Below are 19,241 nucleotides of genomic sequence, written 5' to 3'. Positions count from 1 at the left end.
AATTCAATTCCTGCAATGTGTGACGTCTCAAAGCCCCCACACTGAATACACCAAGTGTCACTTGCAAGCAGGCTCAGTTGGCGGCTCAGAGATGTCAGCTGTCAGTCAAGGCTCTGCTTGCCAAATCTCATCAGCCCCCTTCCCACGTCCGGGCACTTTGGGTCTCTCTTTTGGCCCACCTTCCCCGCGCCCTGGCTCTTCCCATCCCAGGGGCTCTGTCAGGGGTTTGGTGCCCACCCGTCAGCCCTCTCACAGGGCCTGGTCATGCAGGGAAAAAGGGTTCTAGCCTCAACTCTCCTTGTGACTCACTGGGTGACCTTGGGCAAGTGCTTTGCCCTGGCTGGGCCTCGGTGTCCTCTTCTGAACGTGGAGGGGGTTGGAGTTGACGATGCTGCCCTGGCTCAGAGGTTGGAGATGCCATGATGGGAACAGGGTGGCCAAGGGCATGCTGCACGTGGAGTGGAGCCAGGCCCCTGAGTGGTGAAGCAGGGCCTGAACCACACCCCACCTCCCCGCCCCCGTGTCCCCCGTGCCCCGGGGCCCTGCAGCTTCGAGCAGCTCTGTATCAACTTCGCCAACGAGCACCTGCAGCAATTCTTCGTGCGGCACGTGTTTAAGCTGGAGCAGGAGGAGTACGACCTGGAGAGCATCGACTGGCTGCACATCGAGTTCACCGACAACCAGGACGCCCTGGACATGATCGCCAACAAGCCCATGAACATCATCTCCCTCATCGACGAGGAGAGCAAGTTCCCCAAGGTGGGCCTGCCGCAGGGCGGGGTCCCCTGCTGGCCGCGGGCAGACAGCTCCCCTGCGCACTCCGAGCCCCAGCTTTCCTCACATGTAAAATGGGACAATGACACCCATCTCTCAGGGTGGCTCTGGGGCCAACTCAAGTGCATTCATCTGGCATTTGGGGGTCACCTACAGTCCCCTGGGTGCTGGACCAAAGGATGAAGATCTGAGCACTCAGCTGGCACAGAGTAGGTGCTGCAGACACGGAATATGTCTCGGAGTCAGAGAGGGACTCCCAGGATTTTAATCAATTTTAATCATGGGAAATAGATTTTCTAAACTGGAATATACTATCAAGGTGGTGTAGTTGCAGTTCACCCACTTAACAGATGGGGAAGTGGGGTCCACAGAGCTACTGTGTGGGGTATAAATAAAGGGAGGGGAAGCTTTTAAGAAAGACAAAAGACGGGGTGCAAAGACGTGGGGCAGGAAAGGCAGCGCGGCCTGGTGGAGGGGGGTGGGGAGGAGAGGGCAGCTCCACAGCAGCCCCTCGGTCCCCACAGGGCACGGACACCACCATGTTGCACAAGTTGAACTCCCAGCACAAACTCAACTCGAACTACGTTCCCCCCAAGAACAACCATGAGACGCAGTTTGGGATCATCCACTTCGCAGGCGTCGTCTACTATGAGAGCCAAGGTATGGGCGCTGTCGGCCGATGTCTCTCTCGGCCTGGGCCCTCCCCGCCTCCTCCAGCCCAGGACTGAGACGCCAGGGGCCTGGAATGCAAAGAGGGAAGTGGCCTTAGGGAACACTGGGCTCAGGGCTCTTTTTAATTTTTTTAAGAGATTTTTAAAAATTGTGGTAAAATATATGTAATGTAAAATTTACCACTTTAGCGGTTTTTAAGTCTACGGTTCAGCGGCATTAAGTGCCTTCACAATATTGTGCGCCAATCACCGTTATCCATTCCCAGAGCCTATGCGTCACCCCAAATAGAAGCTCTGCATCCGTTAAACAATAACTCCCCATCCTCCCACCTCCTAGCCCCTGGTAACCTTTATTCTATTTTCTATTTCCACGTATTTGATTATTCTGAGTACCTCATATAAGTGGATTCATGCAGTGTTTGTCTTTTGTATTTGGCTTATTTCACTTAGCACAATGTGCTCAAGGTTCATACGTGTTGTAGCACATGGCAGAATTTCCTTCTTTTTTATGGCTAATATTTCATTGTACATATATACACACCACATTTAATTTATCCATTCATCTATTGATGGATATTTGGGTCGTTTCCACCTTTTGGCTGTCGTGTATAGTGCTGCCATGAACACGGGTGTGCAAGCATCTGTTGGAGTCCCTGCTTTTGTTTAATTCTTTTGGGTGGGCTCAATGCTCTTTGGTACACATGGGGAAACTGAGGCTCAGAAGGGACGGGTAACTGTCCTTCCATGACATAGCCCATGAGGTGCAAAGCCAGGCCTTGAACCGGCCCGGTGACCACCAAGGTTCTCTCAGCAACAAGACCAAGTGAGAGCTTTGAAGGGGATGCAGCTTCTTCCTCATGGGACACGCAATCGGGCTCATTTTAAAGGTAGAAGTGAAGAGGAGGGTCACAACGGTCAGGCTTACCCACTTGGAATTCCGACAGGGACTGTCAAAAGTTAGCAGACCGCCCTTGCCAACCCCACCCTCCCACCAGACGTGAGGGGCTGGCCTCAGCCTCGGGCGAGGGCAAGGGCGCAGCAGCTGTGGGATGTGTCTGCGTTAACTCCTGCCGCTCAACCCCAAAGAGTCCCACCCACAGGTGAAGGCCAGGGAAGTTCAAAACAAGTCTGCCAAGAGACATGGGTTTCAGACTTGCTCGTCGTGTTGGTCCAGAAGGCGGTAGTGTGTGTCAGTGAGCCGTGCTGGAATCTGAAGGCTGCCAGCCCTCCTTAAAATACTGGACGTGAGATCTGACCCCGCTGTTAGAGAGGAGGAAGGCAACGTTATGTTTGAAGGACTGTCGGGCAAACAAATGGGGCTGTTGTTTGGAGTAACAGAGGATTGTGTTTTTCAGTTCGGTTCAACCACCAGTCACTGGGATGTGTTACGTACCAGGCTTCAGGCTGCTGCTGAGGATGCAGAAATGGAAACTGAGTGGACTCTGTGCGAAGCTATAAAACTGTAGAATGTTAGGTCTGGAGGGAAAGTAAGGGGCACCTACTTTTATGGATTTGGAAACTGAGGCCCGGAGAGGGAAATGACTTGCTAACTAACCAGTTTTGAGCTGCTTTAAACACTTCAACCAGCATCTCCTGGTTTGCAAAGTACTGCTTTAATCCAGCGTTTCATTTATGAAGTGGGTGGCGTTAGGTGATTTGAAGACAAGCAAGAGCTTATGGGTACTATCATCCCCATCTGACATGTGAGGGAGCTGAGGCCCAGAAGGGGACCTTCCGAGGGTCCCAGAGTGAGTCTGTCACAGAGCTGTAATTAGAGCTTAATTCCATCCCAGCTCCAAAGTCTGTGAGGTGCAGGGCAGCCTCCCTGAGCTGGCACCAGGGGTCCTCAGTTTGAGTCTTAACTGCCTGTTGTGGCTTGCTGTGTGTTGTTAGACAACTTGCTTAGCTTCTCTGAGCATCGGTTTCCTCCCTTGTGGGATGGGGAAGATAATCCCCTCCCGTCCCGCACGCACAGGGGGAGGTGTGAGCAGTGGTGCTGTGGGGGTCTTTGTAGATAGAATACAAGGCACTGTCCAGACACGAGGCATTTTAAATGAATTCCTTTACTCTTAGCTAGTACCGCATCCACATGTGCTCTCTCCCAGGTGACACACTTACTTAACAAGGGTTTCTAGCACTTTCGTTCAAAAGACCAGGGCTGGCATTTCAGGCATTGGGGGATCAGTCAGGAAGGTGGCCTTGCTCCCTTCCGGGGATTGGGACCTCCTGCCCTTCTCTTTGACGAGGCCTGAGAGGGGACTGTGTGGTCGGGAGACGGCGTTCCAGTTCCAGCTCTGGCGCTGCCTTTCCCTGTGATCTTGGGCAAGCTGCTGTTCCCTCCAGGCCTCAGTGTCCCCCACTGTAAAATGGGTGTAGTTGGCCTGGGTGAATTTTGAGGGTCCTCCTGGCTCAGACATTGCGGATCTGGGCAGGGCTGAGTCGTGTCGGCGGGAGGCTGCCGGAGCCGGCAAGATGTGACTGCTCTTTGTCGCTGCCCAGGCTTCCTGGAGAAGAACCGGGACACCTTGCACGGAGACATCATCCAGCTGGTCCACTCCTCCAGGAACAAGTTCATCAAGCAGCTCTTCCAGGCCGACGTCGCCATGGTAACGTGGGGGCAGGGCTTCCATTGGGTGGGAGGGGCCCCCAGAAGCCGGGTCTGTGTCCAACAGCTTCACCTGAGGGGACATCTGCTGTGCTGTGAGGGGGCTTGGGGGCCTCCAAGATCCTCCCGTCTGGTCCTTTTGTACTGACTGGGGGTTGTGGGTGGGGTCACATGACAGGTCACAGAGCGGAGCCTGATCAGGACTCTGTTTACCCTGGGGGTCCCCCCCTCCTGGGACCTCCAGCCATTAACAGGGAGCGCTGGTGAAGGGAGCATGTCCAGCCTCGAGGACGTGGATGAGTGTGGGCGTTCAGAGAAACGGGCACAGAGGGTGTATTTGCGCCAGCCCTGCACCCATACGGGGGTGGAGAATTTTCCATCCTCTGCATCGCCTTTGTCCCTAGAGTGGTGGTCTGGTGGACTTGTTTCCTGCAGGAGTGTATGCCTTTTGATTTCCTATTTTCCTCCATCCCATGGCTTCCTGGAGGGTGCATCAAGGGGCTCACCAGGAGGGCACAGCGGCTGCCCCCTCGGTGCCTGTCCGGGTGCCCGTGCTGTCCTGGCCCCCAGGAGCCCAGACCTCTGCCCTGAGCATCCTCCTCTCTCCCTGGTGGGTTTGGCCCTCCGTTTTCTGACCCACCACGTTCTCCTTGCCCCCCATCTCGCCCTGCACTGTGGTTCCTGGCATAGTTTCTCTGTGGTTATTCATCGGGCACCCTCCGCCAGTCAGCAGCTGCTGCGAAGGTAAAAGACCCCAGCCCCGGCAGAGGATGGTGGGAGAGGCCTCGGCGGCCCCTGGGGAGGCGCTGAGGCTTGGGGAAAGGGCCGGCTGTTTCTTCTTTTTCTTTTTTTGGAGTGTGTTTTTTTGTGGCGTGGTTTGTGGAGTGGTTTTGTTTTTTGGGTTTTAGTCGTGTGTACTGCAGGCATCTCAGTTTCTTAAAGGAGGAAACTGAGTCTTAGAAAAAGAGGCAAGACTTGTCCAGCGTACCCCGTGAACCGGGGGCAGAGCGGGTACTTGAACCCCTGTCTCTCAAGCCCTGCGCCCATGTTGAGTCTCCCTGAGGCATCAAGTCCTGCTCCTTCCTCCCACCAGGCCCTGTGAAGCATTTCTCCATCTGAGCCTTGGTCAGACCCTCTGATAACCTTGTGGAGCAGGAGGGGCGGTGGTATTTTCTGCATTGGCAGATGGGGGAGTGAAGCTCAGAGATGGTGTGTGACTCACCCCACGTCACACATCCTGGGGAGCAGGGACTAGAAGTCATCACCCTGGACCTCCTTGGGCCCTGGAGCAGCATCCCTGCTGTGTCCTGGCAGCCACCGTCAGGTCACGGCTCCCCAGGTGCTTTAGGCCCCAGAGGTGCCGGGTAACCCTCAGCAGCAGTGTGGCTCTGCCATCCCCTTGGCCTCCCTTCTCTCTTCTCAACCCTCGGTTTCCTCTCTGCCTAATACTGACATCCTCCCGCATCTGATCTTATGCTCAGTCCCTCTTCCTTCCTGCATGTCTGGCATCCCCCTGCTGCCCAGCGCCTCGGAGAATTCTGAAACGATTCACGAAACCCACGGCAGCTGAGCAGAGCCTCAGGCATGTCAGGGAGCTGGACGGCGCCCTCTGTCCTCTGCCTGTGGGTCGGCTCTGTACCCCCCACCCCTGTCCAACACTGTGGCCCAGCCGCTGAAAAGATGAATGTAGGGCCACCAGCAGAGAGGGACCCTGGGCACTGAAGCTCCAGCCTCCAGCAGTTCCCACCCAAAGCCCGAGTGTTGTAGGGTCGCAGCACCCGTGAGCCAGGTATGGCCCTGGGCTCTCCCTCGTTCTTTCCTCTGGTCCCCAGCCCCCTACCCAGGTCCACCCTTCCTCCTGATCTTGGGTAGTCCTGGACAACCATCGAACCCATCTTCTCCTCCTACCCCTTCTCCGCTTCCAAACCGCCGGGAGGCATCCAGTTTCCTGTTCTGAGGCTTCTCTCCCTGAAGTTTCCTGTTCTGAGGCCCCTTCCCCTGGACCCTGGCACTAGAACCCACCGGTTGAGGAACCATAGGGTCTCCGGAAGTGGCCCACTCCTGAGGGAGTTTTGGGAGCACAGAATTAGAACACAGCAAGGACAAATTTGATACCAATGATATCTACTCTTCTGGGCCACGCTGTGAGCTACACACTTACACAGCAACCCTGTGAGTCTACTGCCCCCACATTACAGGTAAAGAAGCTGGGGCTCAGAGAGGCCAAGGTGCTTGCTCGAGGTCACACAGCTTGTGACACACAGGGATCGGACCCAGGTCTGCCTGGGGGAGGTGTGGGACTTGTCCAAGGTCACATACAAATGAGGGCTGGAGTGAGGCTTTTCAGGTCCCTGCCCCTTTTCACTGTACTATGCTGTCTCTGTAAGCGTCCCCTCTAGGGAGAGAATGCTTTGTAACTGCTGGAAACATGATGGCTCTGTAAAGGGAAGTGGAAATCCGCTTGGTGAAGGGAGAGTGAGTAGGTCAGTTTATCCGAGGACAGAGTTCTGGTGCAGCGCTGTCCTCAGGCTGGAGGCCCGCACCCTCCTCCCAGGGATCTGAACGCCCGTCCTGCAGGTCCCCGACCCCTGCACCTCCATCCTTGGACTCTTGTGTCTGCCTCCCCCGGGCGGCCCCACCCCAGCCACTGCTGCTGGAGGGATGGTGAGCGGCGAGGATGGGGGTTCTTCCAGGGCATTGTACACCCCCCCACTGATGTCTAACCCCAGTCACATGTCCAGGGCCCGGAGTCCACAGGACTCCTGTTCACTCCTCGTGCAGGTGCCTTCTCCCATCCACTCTTCCAGCCCCGTTCACCGCACGCTCAGGTGTCTGCCCCTCAGGTCTCCTCCGTGGAGTCATTTAACACTGACCTTTAGCCTTTTGACTTCCGCCTGTCCCCCAATCCCCAAATACCTGCAGGTTATCCCAGAAAACAATGAATATCAGAAAGGACAGCCCTTCTCCTCAATGAAATAAAACTACTTAGGGCAGAAACCCAGGGCAGTGAGAGCAGACCCTGCCACTCACAGCTCCCATTGGCTCGTTCCTGCATTCAGTCACAAACATTTATGGAGGGCCCGTCACACGCCAGACATTGTCCTATGTCCTGGGGACACACTAGTGAACAAAACAGAAAAAAGTCTGTGTCCTCATGGGACTTACATTCTGGCAGAAGGGGAAATAGTTAAGAAGCAAATAAAATAAGTAAAATATATAGTATGTTGGACGGTGATATAGGAGACAGAGAAAAATTAAGGAGGGAGGAGAGCCGGTGGTGGGGCTTGCGGTTTTGAGTGGGGGTCAGGAAAGGCTCGACTGAGAAGTTGATGAGGAGGTGAAGAGGCCAGCCACGGGCATTCTGGAGGAAAAGCGTTGCAGGGAGAGAGAACAGCAAGTGTGAAAGCCCGAAGGTGCTTTTGGAGGCCCACGCCTGCCTGGTGTGTTCCAAGAAGAGCAGGGAGGCTGGAGCAGCTGGAAGGGAGTGAGCAAGGTGGAGGAGAGACTGGAGGAAACGGGGACCAGTCTCTGCGGGGCCTTGTTCGTCCTTACAAGGACCTTGGTATTCATGCTGAGTGAACTGGGGAGCCATCGAGGGTTTGGAGCTGGGTAAGACGTGACTGGATTTGTGTTTTGACAGTCTCCCTCAGGCTGCTGTGTCTGTAGTGCAGTGGGGGGTGGTGTGGAATGTGGGGGACAGAGGGAGCGAGGCCAGTTTGGGGGTGATTGCCATAATCTGAGAGAGCCATACTGGCGCCCTGGACCAGGCTGACAACGGGGGAAGTGGTAAGAAGGGTCCGACTCCGGCTTCATTTTGGAGGTAGAGCCAATAAGATTTGCTGACATATTAGATGTGAGAGGAGTCGGGGACGGTTCCTAGATTTTTGGCCTGAGCAACTGGAAAGTATACAATCTTGGCGAGCCCACGAACACTAGGAACCAGTCCAGCACCGCTTCAGCTCAGCAAAGTGTTGTGGCTTTTTACATGTGCCAGGCCCTGGGGCACAAACGAGGCAGACCTGCGGGCTCACAGCCCAGCAGGGAAGACAGACAGAAGTAGTTTCAGTGTGATGTTTGAAACCAAAGAAGGGTGTGTGTTATGTGTAATGTGTGTGTGTGTGTATGTTGTATGTGTGTATTGTTTGTGTGTGCTATGGGTATTGCGTGTATGTGCTTGTGTGTATTCTGTGTGTATTGTGTGTATGTGCTGTGCGTGTGCCTATGGGTGTGCTCTGTGTGTGTTGTGTGTGTGTGCATATGCTGTGTGTGGTGTGTGTCTGTGTGTCCTGTGTGTATGAATGTGTGTCCTGTGTGTGCTCCTGGTGGGGGCTCTCACCCATGCTGAGGACACCCAGCCTGCACAGGCAACTGGGGTGGTCACCCAGTGCTGCCGCTGGACGCGGCTCTGAGGCCGCCGTGGGGCTGACCTGACGCTCGTCCCACCCCAGTGTGAGCACTGCCAGCTTCCTCGGCAAAACCCTAGCATATATTCCACATAAACTAAAACGGAAAATGCGGCCCATTTCAGACCAGCAGGCGTTCGCTGTCTCTTGGCCACTTCCCCTCAGTCTAGGGACGTGTCGTCCAACGTCACCATGGGCTCAACGCCTCTGGCCGCCCCACCCCCGGGCCCCAGACATCAAATGCACACTGCTGGTTTTTGGTGCTACAGGATATCAAATAAAATTATGACTCATTTAAATATAAAATCTTACAATAATAATCAAATTCACCAATAAGAAATTCTCACCCACATGAAATTGCCACGAAAGCAGTAACATCAAAATGCTCTGGAATCCAACCTGCTTTCAGCGTCCAGTTTTTCCATAGCCGTCTGAGACGGTCGCCTTCCGTCTGCTGCCGCTCGGGTCGTCCCCCAGCAGCCCACCTCATCTCACAGTGTGTGACAGGGCCCAGCAGGGCGGGAGCGCAGGGGCTGCTGGCCAGCTCACCCGCACCCATGGCGGCCGGCTCATTGGGCCTCGGGGGGCTGCAGGGTGGGAGGCCGGCTGGGTGCCTTCTCAGCGGCTTATGGGGCCACCCTCCCAGCCTGCTGCTGACCCGCTAATCCCACAGGGAGGGGAGGGGGCACAGGCAGCACCCTGCCACACACCCCCACGTGCACGCACGCACGCGCGCACACACACACACACACATCCCGGTTCCCAGGTTGCTGTTTACCAACACGCGCCCTGCCCACCCTCCTCACAGCCCCGTCAGCTCGATGTATGGCACCATTCCCACTTAGGAAACTGAAGGTCAGCGCTGTTTAGTGACCTGCCTGAGATCACAGCTAGGGTGTCGTGGGGCCACGGTTTGAATTTAGGTCTGTCTTACCTGTCCCTAGAGACGACCTCTGTGTCCCGAGGTGACCAAGTCCGGCCACTCATTTATAGTGGGAAGGAAGGAGGGAGACTCAGAGAGGGGCTGTGCCTCACCCGGAGTCATCCAGCTCACCAGGGCGGGAACCCTAGGCTCCTGCTCCGCGTGCAGCGCTCCTCCTGGCCCAGACGCCACACCTCTGGAGGTCCTGGGAGGCTCCCCAACGGGTTCGTCCGGTGGGGTCAAGCTCCAGCCCAGACCCGGCGGGTCACAGGAAGACCCCAGCGCCGCTTGCCCGGGCCGGCGGCTCTCCCTTGGGCCCTGACCAGCGCCCTCCCCGCCGCTTCCCTTCCCGGAGGGCTGAGGGCCCGGCCAGCCCCTCCCACGCCCGGTCCGTCCCCCAGGGCGCCGAGACCAGGAAGCGCTCGCCCACACTCAGCAGCCAGTTCAAGCGGTCCCTGGAGCTGCTGATGCGCACGCTGGGCGCCTGCCAGCCCTTCTTCGTGCGCTGCATCAAGCCCAACGAGTTCAAGAAGCCCATGGTGAGCTGCCGGGCCCGCCGGGCCAGCGGGGACCAGCGTGGGGCGGGATGGAGGGCCGGGCGGGGGCTGGGCGGCGGGAGACTTGGTCGTCTCCGGGAACTGCAAGGTCCCGATTTACTGGAGGCAGCAGGTGCCCTGGAAGGAGCCTGGACTCTGCAGCGGGCCCCACGCAGGTTCAAATCCTGACTCTTAACACCTTCAAGGTGGGTGACTGGAGACAAGTCACTTAATCCTCTCATGCCTTAGTTTCCTCACTGGGCAGATGGAAACTGGGCAGATCCTACCCACCTCCTGGGGGTGTTCCAGGCAATAATGCAGCAGACTGCCTGGCCTCTAAGAGGTGTTCAGTAAGTGGCAGCCATGGTTCTTGCTGTGGTCCCCACTTTGAAAGCCCCTTCTCCTTCAGTAGGACAACCACCACCTCCTCCTTCAAGCCTTCCTGGATTCCTCTGGCTGGTTGGGAACATTCTGTTTTGACTCTTCTGAATAACATTTATTGGGTTCTTTCTGTGTGCCCAGCACAGGCCAGATTGTCCCTCTGCAACCCCATTCAACCTTCCCGATGGTCTAAGAGGGAGGGACTGTTATGGCCCCACATCTGAGATGCGGGACTAGAGGCTCAAGGACGTTAAGGGGCTTGAGGCTGCAGAGCCAGGAGCCTGGGCCGCTCCTCACTGGGGGCCCTCTCCTTCCATGGCTCTGGGAGGTGTTGTTTACCACAAGGCTCTTCCCAGAGGCCCAGGGAGAAGCTGGGGCCTGAGGGGTCCGGGGAGGGAAGGAAGGCGGGAGGCCAGATCTGGGCCAGGGAAAGTGCCTGGAGGGAGAGGAAGCAGGTGGCGGAAGCCTCCTGCTGGCCCTGCCCCTGCCCCCTGCCCCCAGCCCCCTGCCTGGAAACATTGCCTAGAGTGGGCTGGCCAGTCTCCCTGGGGCTCAGGACGTGGTCTGCAGGGACATGAGGGTCAAAGAGGGCTCCAGGGAGCCCCTCTAAGGCAGAGGGTCTGGGGACTGAGGCCAGGGACCAGCCAAGGCAGCTGGGTACTGTCTTTCCTGCTCTCAGATGCTGCCGGGACCTCCTCTGGGCCCAGACCTCAGCATCTGCAGCAGGATCTCCTCACTGGTCTCCTGCCACCCGCCTCCAGCCTCTCCTCCCCTGCAGTGAGAGACTTGGGTCTCAAATGCAAATCTGACCTGGTCACTCCCTGCTGCCCCACTAGTCCGGCCTCTGAGGCCCTCCCCAACCCTTCTGGGAGCCCGGGGCCAGGCCTGCCCTGTTGCCATCACAAAAAGAACTTTGTGCCCATTAGAAAAAAAAAATGTCTCCTCCTTAAGGCACCTTACTGTCAGCAGCCAGAAAGTTGTCTCAGTAACTAGAAATCTATGATGGCTGTGATATGAAGGGGGTCCCTGGGGTTGTGCAGGGCACCCACCACCGCACAACCATAGTCTTGGCATGGATTAGCCTTCTCGGTCCCCGTGAGTCCCCCGCGGAGTCCTTCGCTTTCAGGCTTCTGCACCTCTGCACATGCTTGCCCCGCCCTCCCCCCACCCCAGTGCCCTCTCTCCTCTCAGGGTTAGATCAAAGACCGCCTCCTCCATGAAGCCCCCTTGAGATATGCCAAGAGGAATTAAGCCATCTCTCCTCTGTGCCCCTAAACCATGCAGCTCACCCCACGTGAGAGTCTCATTTCGTGCTGCTTGTGGGTTTGAACTGCAGATTTGGGTCCATTCCTGCCTTTGCTCCTCATGTGCTGTGTGGCCTTGGCCTCTCTGGGCCTTTGTCTGGGGCTGGGAGAATGCGGAGCAGAGCTGGCCTCCCAGCGGGAGCCTCCAGCGCTGATGCCCTTGGCCCTGTGCCCGGCAGCTGTTCGACCGGCACCTTTGTGTGCGCCAGCTGCGGTACTCTGGGATGATGGAGACCATCCGAATCCGCCGGGCTGGCTACCCCATCCGCTACAGCTTCGTGGAGTTCGTGGAGCGGTACCGAGTGTTGCTGCCTGGGGTGAAGCCAGCCTATAAGCAGGTGCAGGGCTGGGGGCACAGACACTGGGAGGGAGGGTCCCAGCTCTGGGCTGGACGGGGCCCCAGTTTTCTCATTGGAGCATCACCTCGTCCATCTCAGCTACAGCTGGGAAAATTGGGGGTCAGGTACTGGAGTGCATCTGAGGGCTTCGATTGCCACTCTCAGCTGACATCAAATTCACACATGTGGTGTAATGAACAAGATCGGGGCTGCCGAGTGGGCCCTGGATGTTAGATGTGGGAGAGGGTTTCGAAATCATCCAACTAAGCTAAGGAGAAAACTGAGGATCAGAGAGGGCAGGACCCGGCCAGGGTCACACAGAGAGTCGGGGGCAGCGCTGGAGCCAGAGCCCTGCCTCCCAGCCTCAGTAGGGACACTCAGGTGGTCTTCTACTGGCTGGGCTGCCCATTCCCTTGTGCACCCCCAGGACGACCTTCGGGGGACGTGCCAGCGCATGGCCGAGGCTGTGCTGGGCACCCACGATGACTGGCAGATTGGCAGAACCAAGATCTTCCTGAAGGTGAGCATAGCCTCTGACCTCGGCAGACATGGGGGTCTGTGAACTCGCCGTCGTGGTGGGGACGGGTCCTCATGGCCTCTCTGGAAGAGGTGCAGCCGCAGAGGGGGCAGTGCTGGCCCCGTGCAGTCCTCCTGCCCTGCAGCTGTGGCCGGGAGGAGCCGGTGTGGGGCAAGTCTCTGGTGGCAGAGGGGAAATTGGTACTGAGACCATCTATGACCTGGGGGTCAGGTCAGAGCACTGGATGTGGGTGAGGAAATGGAAGGCCAGAGGTGGGCTCACCACGGAGTCCTGGATTCAGTCCTGACCCTGTGGAGTCTGCCCTGAGGCTTTGGGCAGGTCGCTGGCCCTTTCAGAGCCTTGTTTTCCCATCTGTAAGATGAGGTATACCTGTGTGTTGGGGCGGGGGAGGCTCATGAGTGTATCTTTAGGTCCCTTTCTGTGACTTCCTGCCAGATGGGGTTCATCCTAGGCTATGGTCGGCCATGGGCCACCCCCTCGCTCTGTAGGAGACCCGTTCCCACCCCCCTGAGCACGCACGTGGAGCTCCTCTGGCTCCCATCCCAGCCTGGCCAGGACACAGGGAGCTGGGTGGTTGGGGAGCAGCCAGGGCTGGGAGCAGGAAGCTGGTCCGTGGGGAGTCTTGGCCTTGGAGCAGAGCTTGCTGGGAGCTGGTGGTGGCGAGGCAGCTGCAGCGGGGTCAGCGTGAGCTCCCAGCATGCCAGCTTCCCTCTTTCCATTTCCGCTGTACTAGATTTCTGGCTGTCCTGGGTGACAGGGCAGGGCTCCTTCCTCTGGTGCGGGTGGGGCTCGGGCAATCCAGGGATGGGAGGCGCCCAGCCTGAGCTGGAGGGAGTCCTGGGGTCTAGTTTCATCCCTCCCCGGCTGAGGGGCCAGAGGCCCATCCCTTCGTCATCCTGAGCCTTCGTTTCCTCTCCAGAAAGGTGTGTCGATTGTACCGCCTGTGCATCTCACAGCTGCCACCTCGAAGGCGCGTTCTGTGCGCCAGGCCCGAGTGGGGCTTTTTGTCCATGATCTCATTTAGTCCTCCTGGCAGCCCTGTGAGGTAGGATTATTCTGCCCATTTCAGAGGCTCAGAGAGGAGAGGCGAGTTGCCCAAGGTCAGGTGCTGACCTTGAACGGAGAGCAGGGCTTCCAGCCTGGGTTGGTCTGACCCCAGCCTGTGTGTGTGAGGGAGGGTGTGCAGCACAACGGTGTCTGGTGCCGGAGAGCTCTGAGGATCATCATCGTCCCCATCCTCACCTCTCTGGGCTTTTCAGAAATGGGCAGTAGTTTTGAGAGTCCAACGCCCGCTTCTCATTCATTCATTCATTCGTTCAGCCTTGGCTGAGCAGCTCTCCTGTGCTGGGCCCTGTCCACGAGTGATGTGGTCTGTGACTCTCTGTGACTGTCTGAGACCCCCATGAGACTCAGCCTCCCCAGGGCAGGGCCCAGGTCTGCGTGGCTCACTGCAGCCCCACCCCAGCACCTGGCACAGTGCTGGCACATGCAGACATTCGATTCATATGTATTGAATGAATGATGGAGTTTCGTCTAACCGAAGTGAGGGTTGGGGGCTCGGCAGGGGTGAGGAGGAGAGAGGGCTGGAGAGGGCAGCAGGGCTCTATCATGGAGGGCCTAAGTGCCAGGGGAGGAGACCAGGCTGGACCCTGGGAACCGTGGGGTATCCTGTAAGATCCCCCCATGAGGGAGATCCAGAGTGGGAACGCCAGAGGCCAGGACACTGGGTAGGAGGCTGCTGCCAAGATCTTGGAGAGAAAGGACGGTGGCCTGGCTCAGGTCAGGGGCCAATGTGACAGAGACATCTAGAACAGTGGGAGCTTGGGCACAGATGGCCCAAGGGATTGGGATGAAACCAGAGTGTGTGCCTGTGGGGCCCTCTGATCCCATCCGGTCGAATCAGGCTTCTCCTGCTCCGTTTGTCCCACCCGGACCTCTGGGAAACAGCCACAGTTACCCTTCTCTGTATTAGTGGCTGCAGGAGGCTGCCCCATGGGGCCAGAGCAGGGCTGGGAGCTTGTGGGGCCCAACTGAGCCCCAGGCCTGGGCTCCCAGTGAAGGACAAGGCCCACTTGGGGTGGCCTCCGCCCTGGGACTGGAGACATTGGTGGGGGTACTGCTCAGGACCTCTGCCCTGCAGGACCACCACGACATGCTGCTGGAGGTGGAGCGGGACAAGGCCATCACCGACAGAGTCATCCTCCTCCAGAAGGTCATCCGGGGGTTCAAAGACAGGTACCTGCCAGCCCCAGCTCCTCCCCACCTCAGCCCACACACTGATGTGTGTGCGTGTGCTTGGCTCACCTCTCTTCCCCCCACATGAACACTAGGAATAAACATGCGCACCATGTGCACACACGTAGCATGCACACACGATCGTGCAGACACTGATGAACACACAAACACATGATTACACAGACCTGTTCCCGTCAACACACAGCACAGTACGCTCACCTTCATACAAGCACGCACACGTGGATATGTGAGGTGCACACACATGGCCACTCTGCTGGTCTTGGATGCCTGATGAAATTTCTTACAGAGGAAATTTGAGATTTTATAAATTACAAAGTGTGTCCCATATTCCATGTAAGGGACAAGCTGTGACAATTCACAAATGGCAGGGCTGACTCTGGAGTGTGATTCAGGCTCCACAAAAATCCCACAACCCGCCCCTTTTGCAGTTCGTCTAGTCACTCCCTCCCTTTCACCATCTGTCCGTCTGTCCATCCATCTGTCTATCTATCCATCCATCCACCTGTCCATTTAACCATCTGTCTGTCCGCCCATCTCTCCATCCTCTCCACAGTTGCTCTCAGTGCATCCAGGCGTGGCTTGTGGGCTCCCTCACATGCTGACACATCCACCCTTCACTCCTCCTTTATTTGTTTCTACACTCAGCAGACACCTGCTGTTTGGTTTGTGGTCTCTTTGTCCTCCATCAGGTCCAAGGTGACCATCGTCCTGTAGAAGCCAACTGGCATGTGCAGGGGGATGGCGCTGCACTCAGAGTCTGTCAGATGACGTGAGCTCAGTCCCAACCTCAGCGAGTCTCAGTTTCCTCATGTATAAAATGAAGACGTTAGTCAGTAATACGTGATGTTTACAGCGTTCAAAGCTTTTGATCTTTTTTTTTTTTTTTGAGAAAGATTAGCCCTGAGCTAACATCTGCTGCCAATCCTCCTCTTTTTGCTGAGGAAGACTGAGCTAACACCCATGCCCATCTTCCTCTACTTTCTATGTGGAACGCCTGCTACAGCATGGCTTGATAAGCGGTGCTATGTCCACACCCGGGAGCCGAACCAGCGAACCCTGGGCAGCCGGAGTGGAACATGTGAACTTAACTGCTATGCTACTGGGCTGCCCCCAAAAGTTTTAACTTTTTATAGATTTTATTTACTTGTTATTCACACCCTTATTCATTCAGTAAACACCTTCTGAACGCCTACCTTACTGGGTTTCTGTGACTAGCCTGTGAGGCAGGCGAGGCAGCTATCAGTCTACCCATTTCACAGGTGAGGAAGCTGAGGCATAGAGAGGTTATACGCCTTTGCCCAAGGTCACGTAGCTGGAGAAAGAGAGCTGGCACTGGCCCTGCTCTCGCGATTCCAGACCCCCGTACCCTGGCTGCCTCGGCCCTGGTGCTCTGCTCCGAGATCCTCCTGCGTCCCTGCTGTTTCAGGTCCAACTTCCTGAAGCTGAAGAACGCCGCCACACTGATCCAGAGGCACTGGCGCGGCCACAACTGCAGGAGGAACTACGAGCTGGTGAGCCTCCCCAGGGGCCGCTGCCTCCCCCAGGAAGCTTTTGAACTCAGCCTCATTGCCATGGCAGCAGGCACTACCTGTGCCTGGCCTGGCTGGCCTCCTGCCCGGCCGCGGCCCAAAGTCCTTGTGTGCTCCTTGCGGCTCATCCCATCTGGTCAGCAATGTTTGCGGCTTTCCTCCTGGAGTGTTTCGGTGGGTCATGAGCACCTGGGTCATTACAGACCTGGGAGGAGGCCGGGAGCGGGGGCTCACATGGACCTCTGCAGAGCACTGGGGCTGCAGCCTGGACTTGGGGCTGGGGACGGGGACGGGAGGGAGACTAGCTTCTGATCTAAGGTTGGAGGTCCCTGGTGGGGGGGGTCCCCATTTCCGGAGAAGCCAAGGCCACTCCCTAGGGAACGTTCCTCTGAGAGGAGACATTGCTTAACTCTGGGGCGCCCTCCTCTGAGAGAAGAGAGAGCTGTTGCCCTCGGGGCCTGCCAGTGGGAGAGGGAGCCCAGCGCAGGGACGCCCCCACTGGCGGGGCCGGGCTGGAGCGGGCTCTGAGCGCGCGGCTGTCCTTCCAGATGCGGCTGGGCTTCCTGCGGCTGCAGGCCCTGCACCGCGCCCGGAAGCTGCACCAGCAGTACCGCCTGGCCCGCCGGCACATCATCGAGTTCCAGGCCCGCTGCCGCGCCTACCTGGTGCGCAGGGCCTTCCGTCACCGCCTCTGGGCCGTGCTCACCGTGCAGGCCTACGCCCGGGGCCTGATCGCCCGCAGGCTGTACCGGCGCCTCAGGGCCGAGGTGAGGGGTCCCGACTCCTCCGCACCTGCGGCTCCCAGCCCCACCAGAGTGTGTCCTCCGTGGGGTGCTGCTCCACCTCAGACAGATCACCCAGCTTGTTGGCTGAGGCCTATGAGGGGACAGAGGGCTACGCCTCCTCTGAGGAAGGCACAAAAGTGGGGCCAGACCCCCTCATTGCCATCCTCCCAGCCAAGGGCAGGGCTGGGGCCCTGGTCACTCTCCTGAGTCTTTGGGAGGCGCAGGCCAACCAGGTTTGGCTTTGGGATCAACAGTGCCGCCAACTCCCTGCGTGACTGGGAGAACTTCTCAGCGGCCTCAGTTTACCTCTCTGCCAAATTATTTGGCAAAGTCGCTCTCAGTCCCAGAACTCAGTGAGCGTGGGGTGGGGCAGAGCCGGCGGGAAGCACCGTGACAGCTACACGTGGTTCGGTGCCCACCTGGCTGCCCCTTCCCTCAGTACCTGCGGCGCCTGGAGGCCGAGAAAATGCGGCTGGCGGAGGAGGAGAAGCTCCGGAAGGAGATGAGCGCCAAGAAGGCCAAGGAGGAGGCCGAACGCAAGCATCAGGTGAGCCGAGGCCGGCAGCACCTGCGACACCCTTTCACTGGTTCAGCAGCTTTCCCCCAGCACCGCGGATTCTCTGTCCCCGCGACCTTCCTTCCTTCCTGCATGGGTGCCTGGTCCTGTGCCAGGCAGAGGACAGGGGTAGTGGCTCCAGAGTGAGAGGGTCTACGCCCTCAGGAGCGTGGAGGTGACGCCCAGGTAAATAGCCTGAGCCGGGGCGACAGCACCCTGTGGGGGAGCCACCAGCCGCCTGGCTCCTGAGCCCATGAAGTGGCAGAGCACTCACAGTGTAAAGTACACACTAGGTTTTGAAGACTTAGTAAGGAAAAAACGAAATATAGGGGCTGGCCCAGTGGCGCAGGTGGTTAAGTTCGCTCGTTCCGCTTCAGCGGCCTGGGGTTTGCAGGTTTGGATCTGGGTTGCAGACATGGCACCGCTTGGCAAGCCACGCTGTGGCAGGCATCCCACGTATAAAGTAGAGAAAGATGGGCACGGATGTTCTCTCAGGGCCAGTCTTCCTCAGCAAAAAAAGAGGAGGATTGGCAGCAGATGTTAGCTCAGGGCTAATCTTCCTCAAAAAATAGAAAATAAAAGGAATATAAAATATCTCAGTGCTATTGTTAAAATATTAATTACATGTTGAGATAACATTTTGGAACTATTAGGTTAGATAAAATATATTTTTGAAATTGATTTCACCTGTTTCTTTTTACTCTTTTAAGTGTAGCTGCTACATACGTGGCTCCCATTCTATTTCTGTTGGGTGGCCCTGGTCTAGATTCTTGAAACGATGACTGTGAGAGTTCTGGGTGGGTGTGGTCCTTTCCAGCTGGGGAGGCATAAGCAGGCTTCCCGGAGGAGGTAGTTCCCCGCTGAGCCCCAAGGACAGGCAGCACTATTCTCTAGGCTTGTCTCAAGGCTTCTCTGTGGCCTGGGGCTGGGCTTCTGGCTACAGTGGACTGTGAGGGCTGAGCTGGGCGTGGCCCAATATGGAGAAGCTGAGACTCAGTCCTTCCCGGGCAGAGGGGCCCAGGTGAAGGTTGGGACTGAGGCCTAGCTGCCGCAGGGCTCTCTGGGGCTCCCTGAGCAGGGCTTGCTCCCTGATGCTATGGCCCTAGGTACTGACACCCATCTCCTCTGCATCACCCTCCCCCTCCCAGGAGCGCCTGGCCCAACTGGCTCGTGAGGATGCGGAGCGGGAGCTGAAGGAGAAGGAGGAGGCTCGGCGGAAGAAGGAGCTCCTGGAGCAGATGGAGAGGGCCCGCCACGAGCCCATCAATCACTCAGACATGGTGGACAAGATGTTTGGCTTCCTGGGGACTTCGGGCGGCCTGCCAGGCCAGGAGGGCCAGGCACCTAGCGGCTTTGAGGTACCAGGTTGGGGACAGGCCCCAGAGTGATGGCCTTCCCTCCACTTGCACCCTTTTAAAGTCCACCTGGTCCCCTCTGAGCAGAAGGCAGCGATGATGACCTGGGTCAGGGGCCACAAGTCCCAGGCCCTGTCCAGCCAGCAGCCTGCCACGTGACCTTGAGCCAGTCAGTGTTCCCCTCCACGCTATTCACAAACTTTTTTCGTTCATGTATTGAGGACCTACTATGGGTCAGGCTCTGTCTGGGTAGCGAACAGGATGACACAGCCTCACCCTTGTGGAGGA

The 19,241-nt window shown here is 57.5% G+C and overlaps 1 protein-coding gene across 6 annotated transcripts in view; it reads left to right on the top strand.

The window, feature by feature from the left end:
• MYO7A (myosin VIIA) overlaps positions 1-19,241 on the top strand; it is an 85,736-nt gene that overhangs the window by 33,486 nt on the left and 33,009 nt on the right. For all 6 annotated transcript variants that reach the window (XR_011440674.1, XM_023645657.2, XM_023645656.2 and 3 more), the window contains 11 exons: positions 549-759; positions 1,299-1,434; positions 3,945-4,051; positions 9,777-9,914; positions 11,776-11,934; positions 12,362-12,454; positions 14,613-14,707; positions 16,155-16,239; positions 16,806-17,024; positions 17,482-17,589; positions 18,747-18,956. Coding sequence is in view for 5 of the 6 variants with exons in the window: in XM_023645657.2 (XP_023501425.1) it covers positions 549-759; positions 1,299-1,434; positions 3,945-4,051; positions 9,777-9,914; positions 11,776-11,934; positions 12,362-12,454; positions 14,613-14,707; positions 16,155-16,239; positions 16,806-17,024; positions 17,482-17,589; positions 18,747-18,956 (1,561 nt within the window). In the remaining variant the exon portion in view is untranslated. The remainder of the gene's footprint in view (positions 1-548; positions 760-1,298; positions 1,435-3,944; positions 4,052-9,776; positions 9,915-11,775; positions 11,935-12,361; positions 12,455-14,612; positions 14,708-16,154; positions 16,240-16,805; positions 17,025-17,481; positions 17,590-18,746; positions 18,957-19,241) is intronic.

This window comes from Equus caballus, chromosome 7 (assembly GCF_041296265.1).
Source record: "Equus caballus isolate H_3958 breed thoroughbred chromosome 7, TB-T2T, whole genome shotgun sequence".
In the NCBI taxonomy this organism is placed as follows: Eukaryota; Metazoa; Chordata; class Mammalia; order Perissodactyla; family Equidae; genus Equus; species Equus caballus.
Note: the sequence above shows the minus strand (reverse complement) of the source record. Positions and strands in the feature narration are given on the sequence as shown.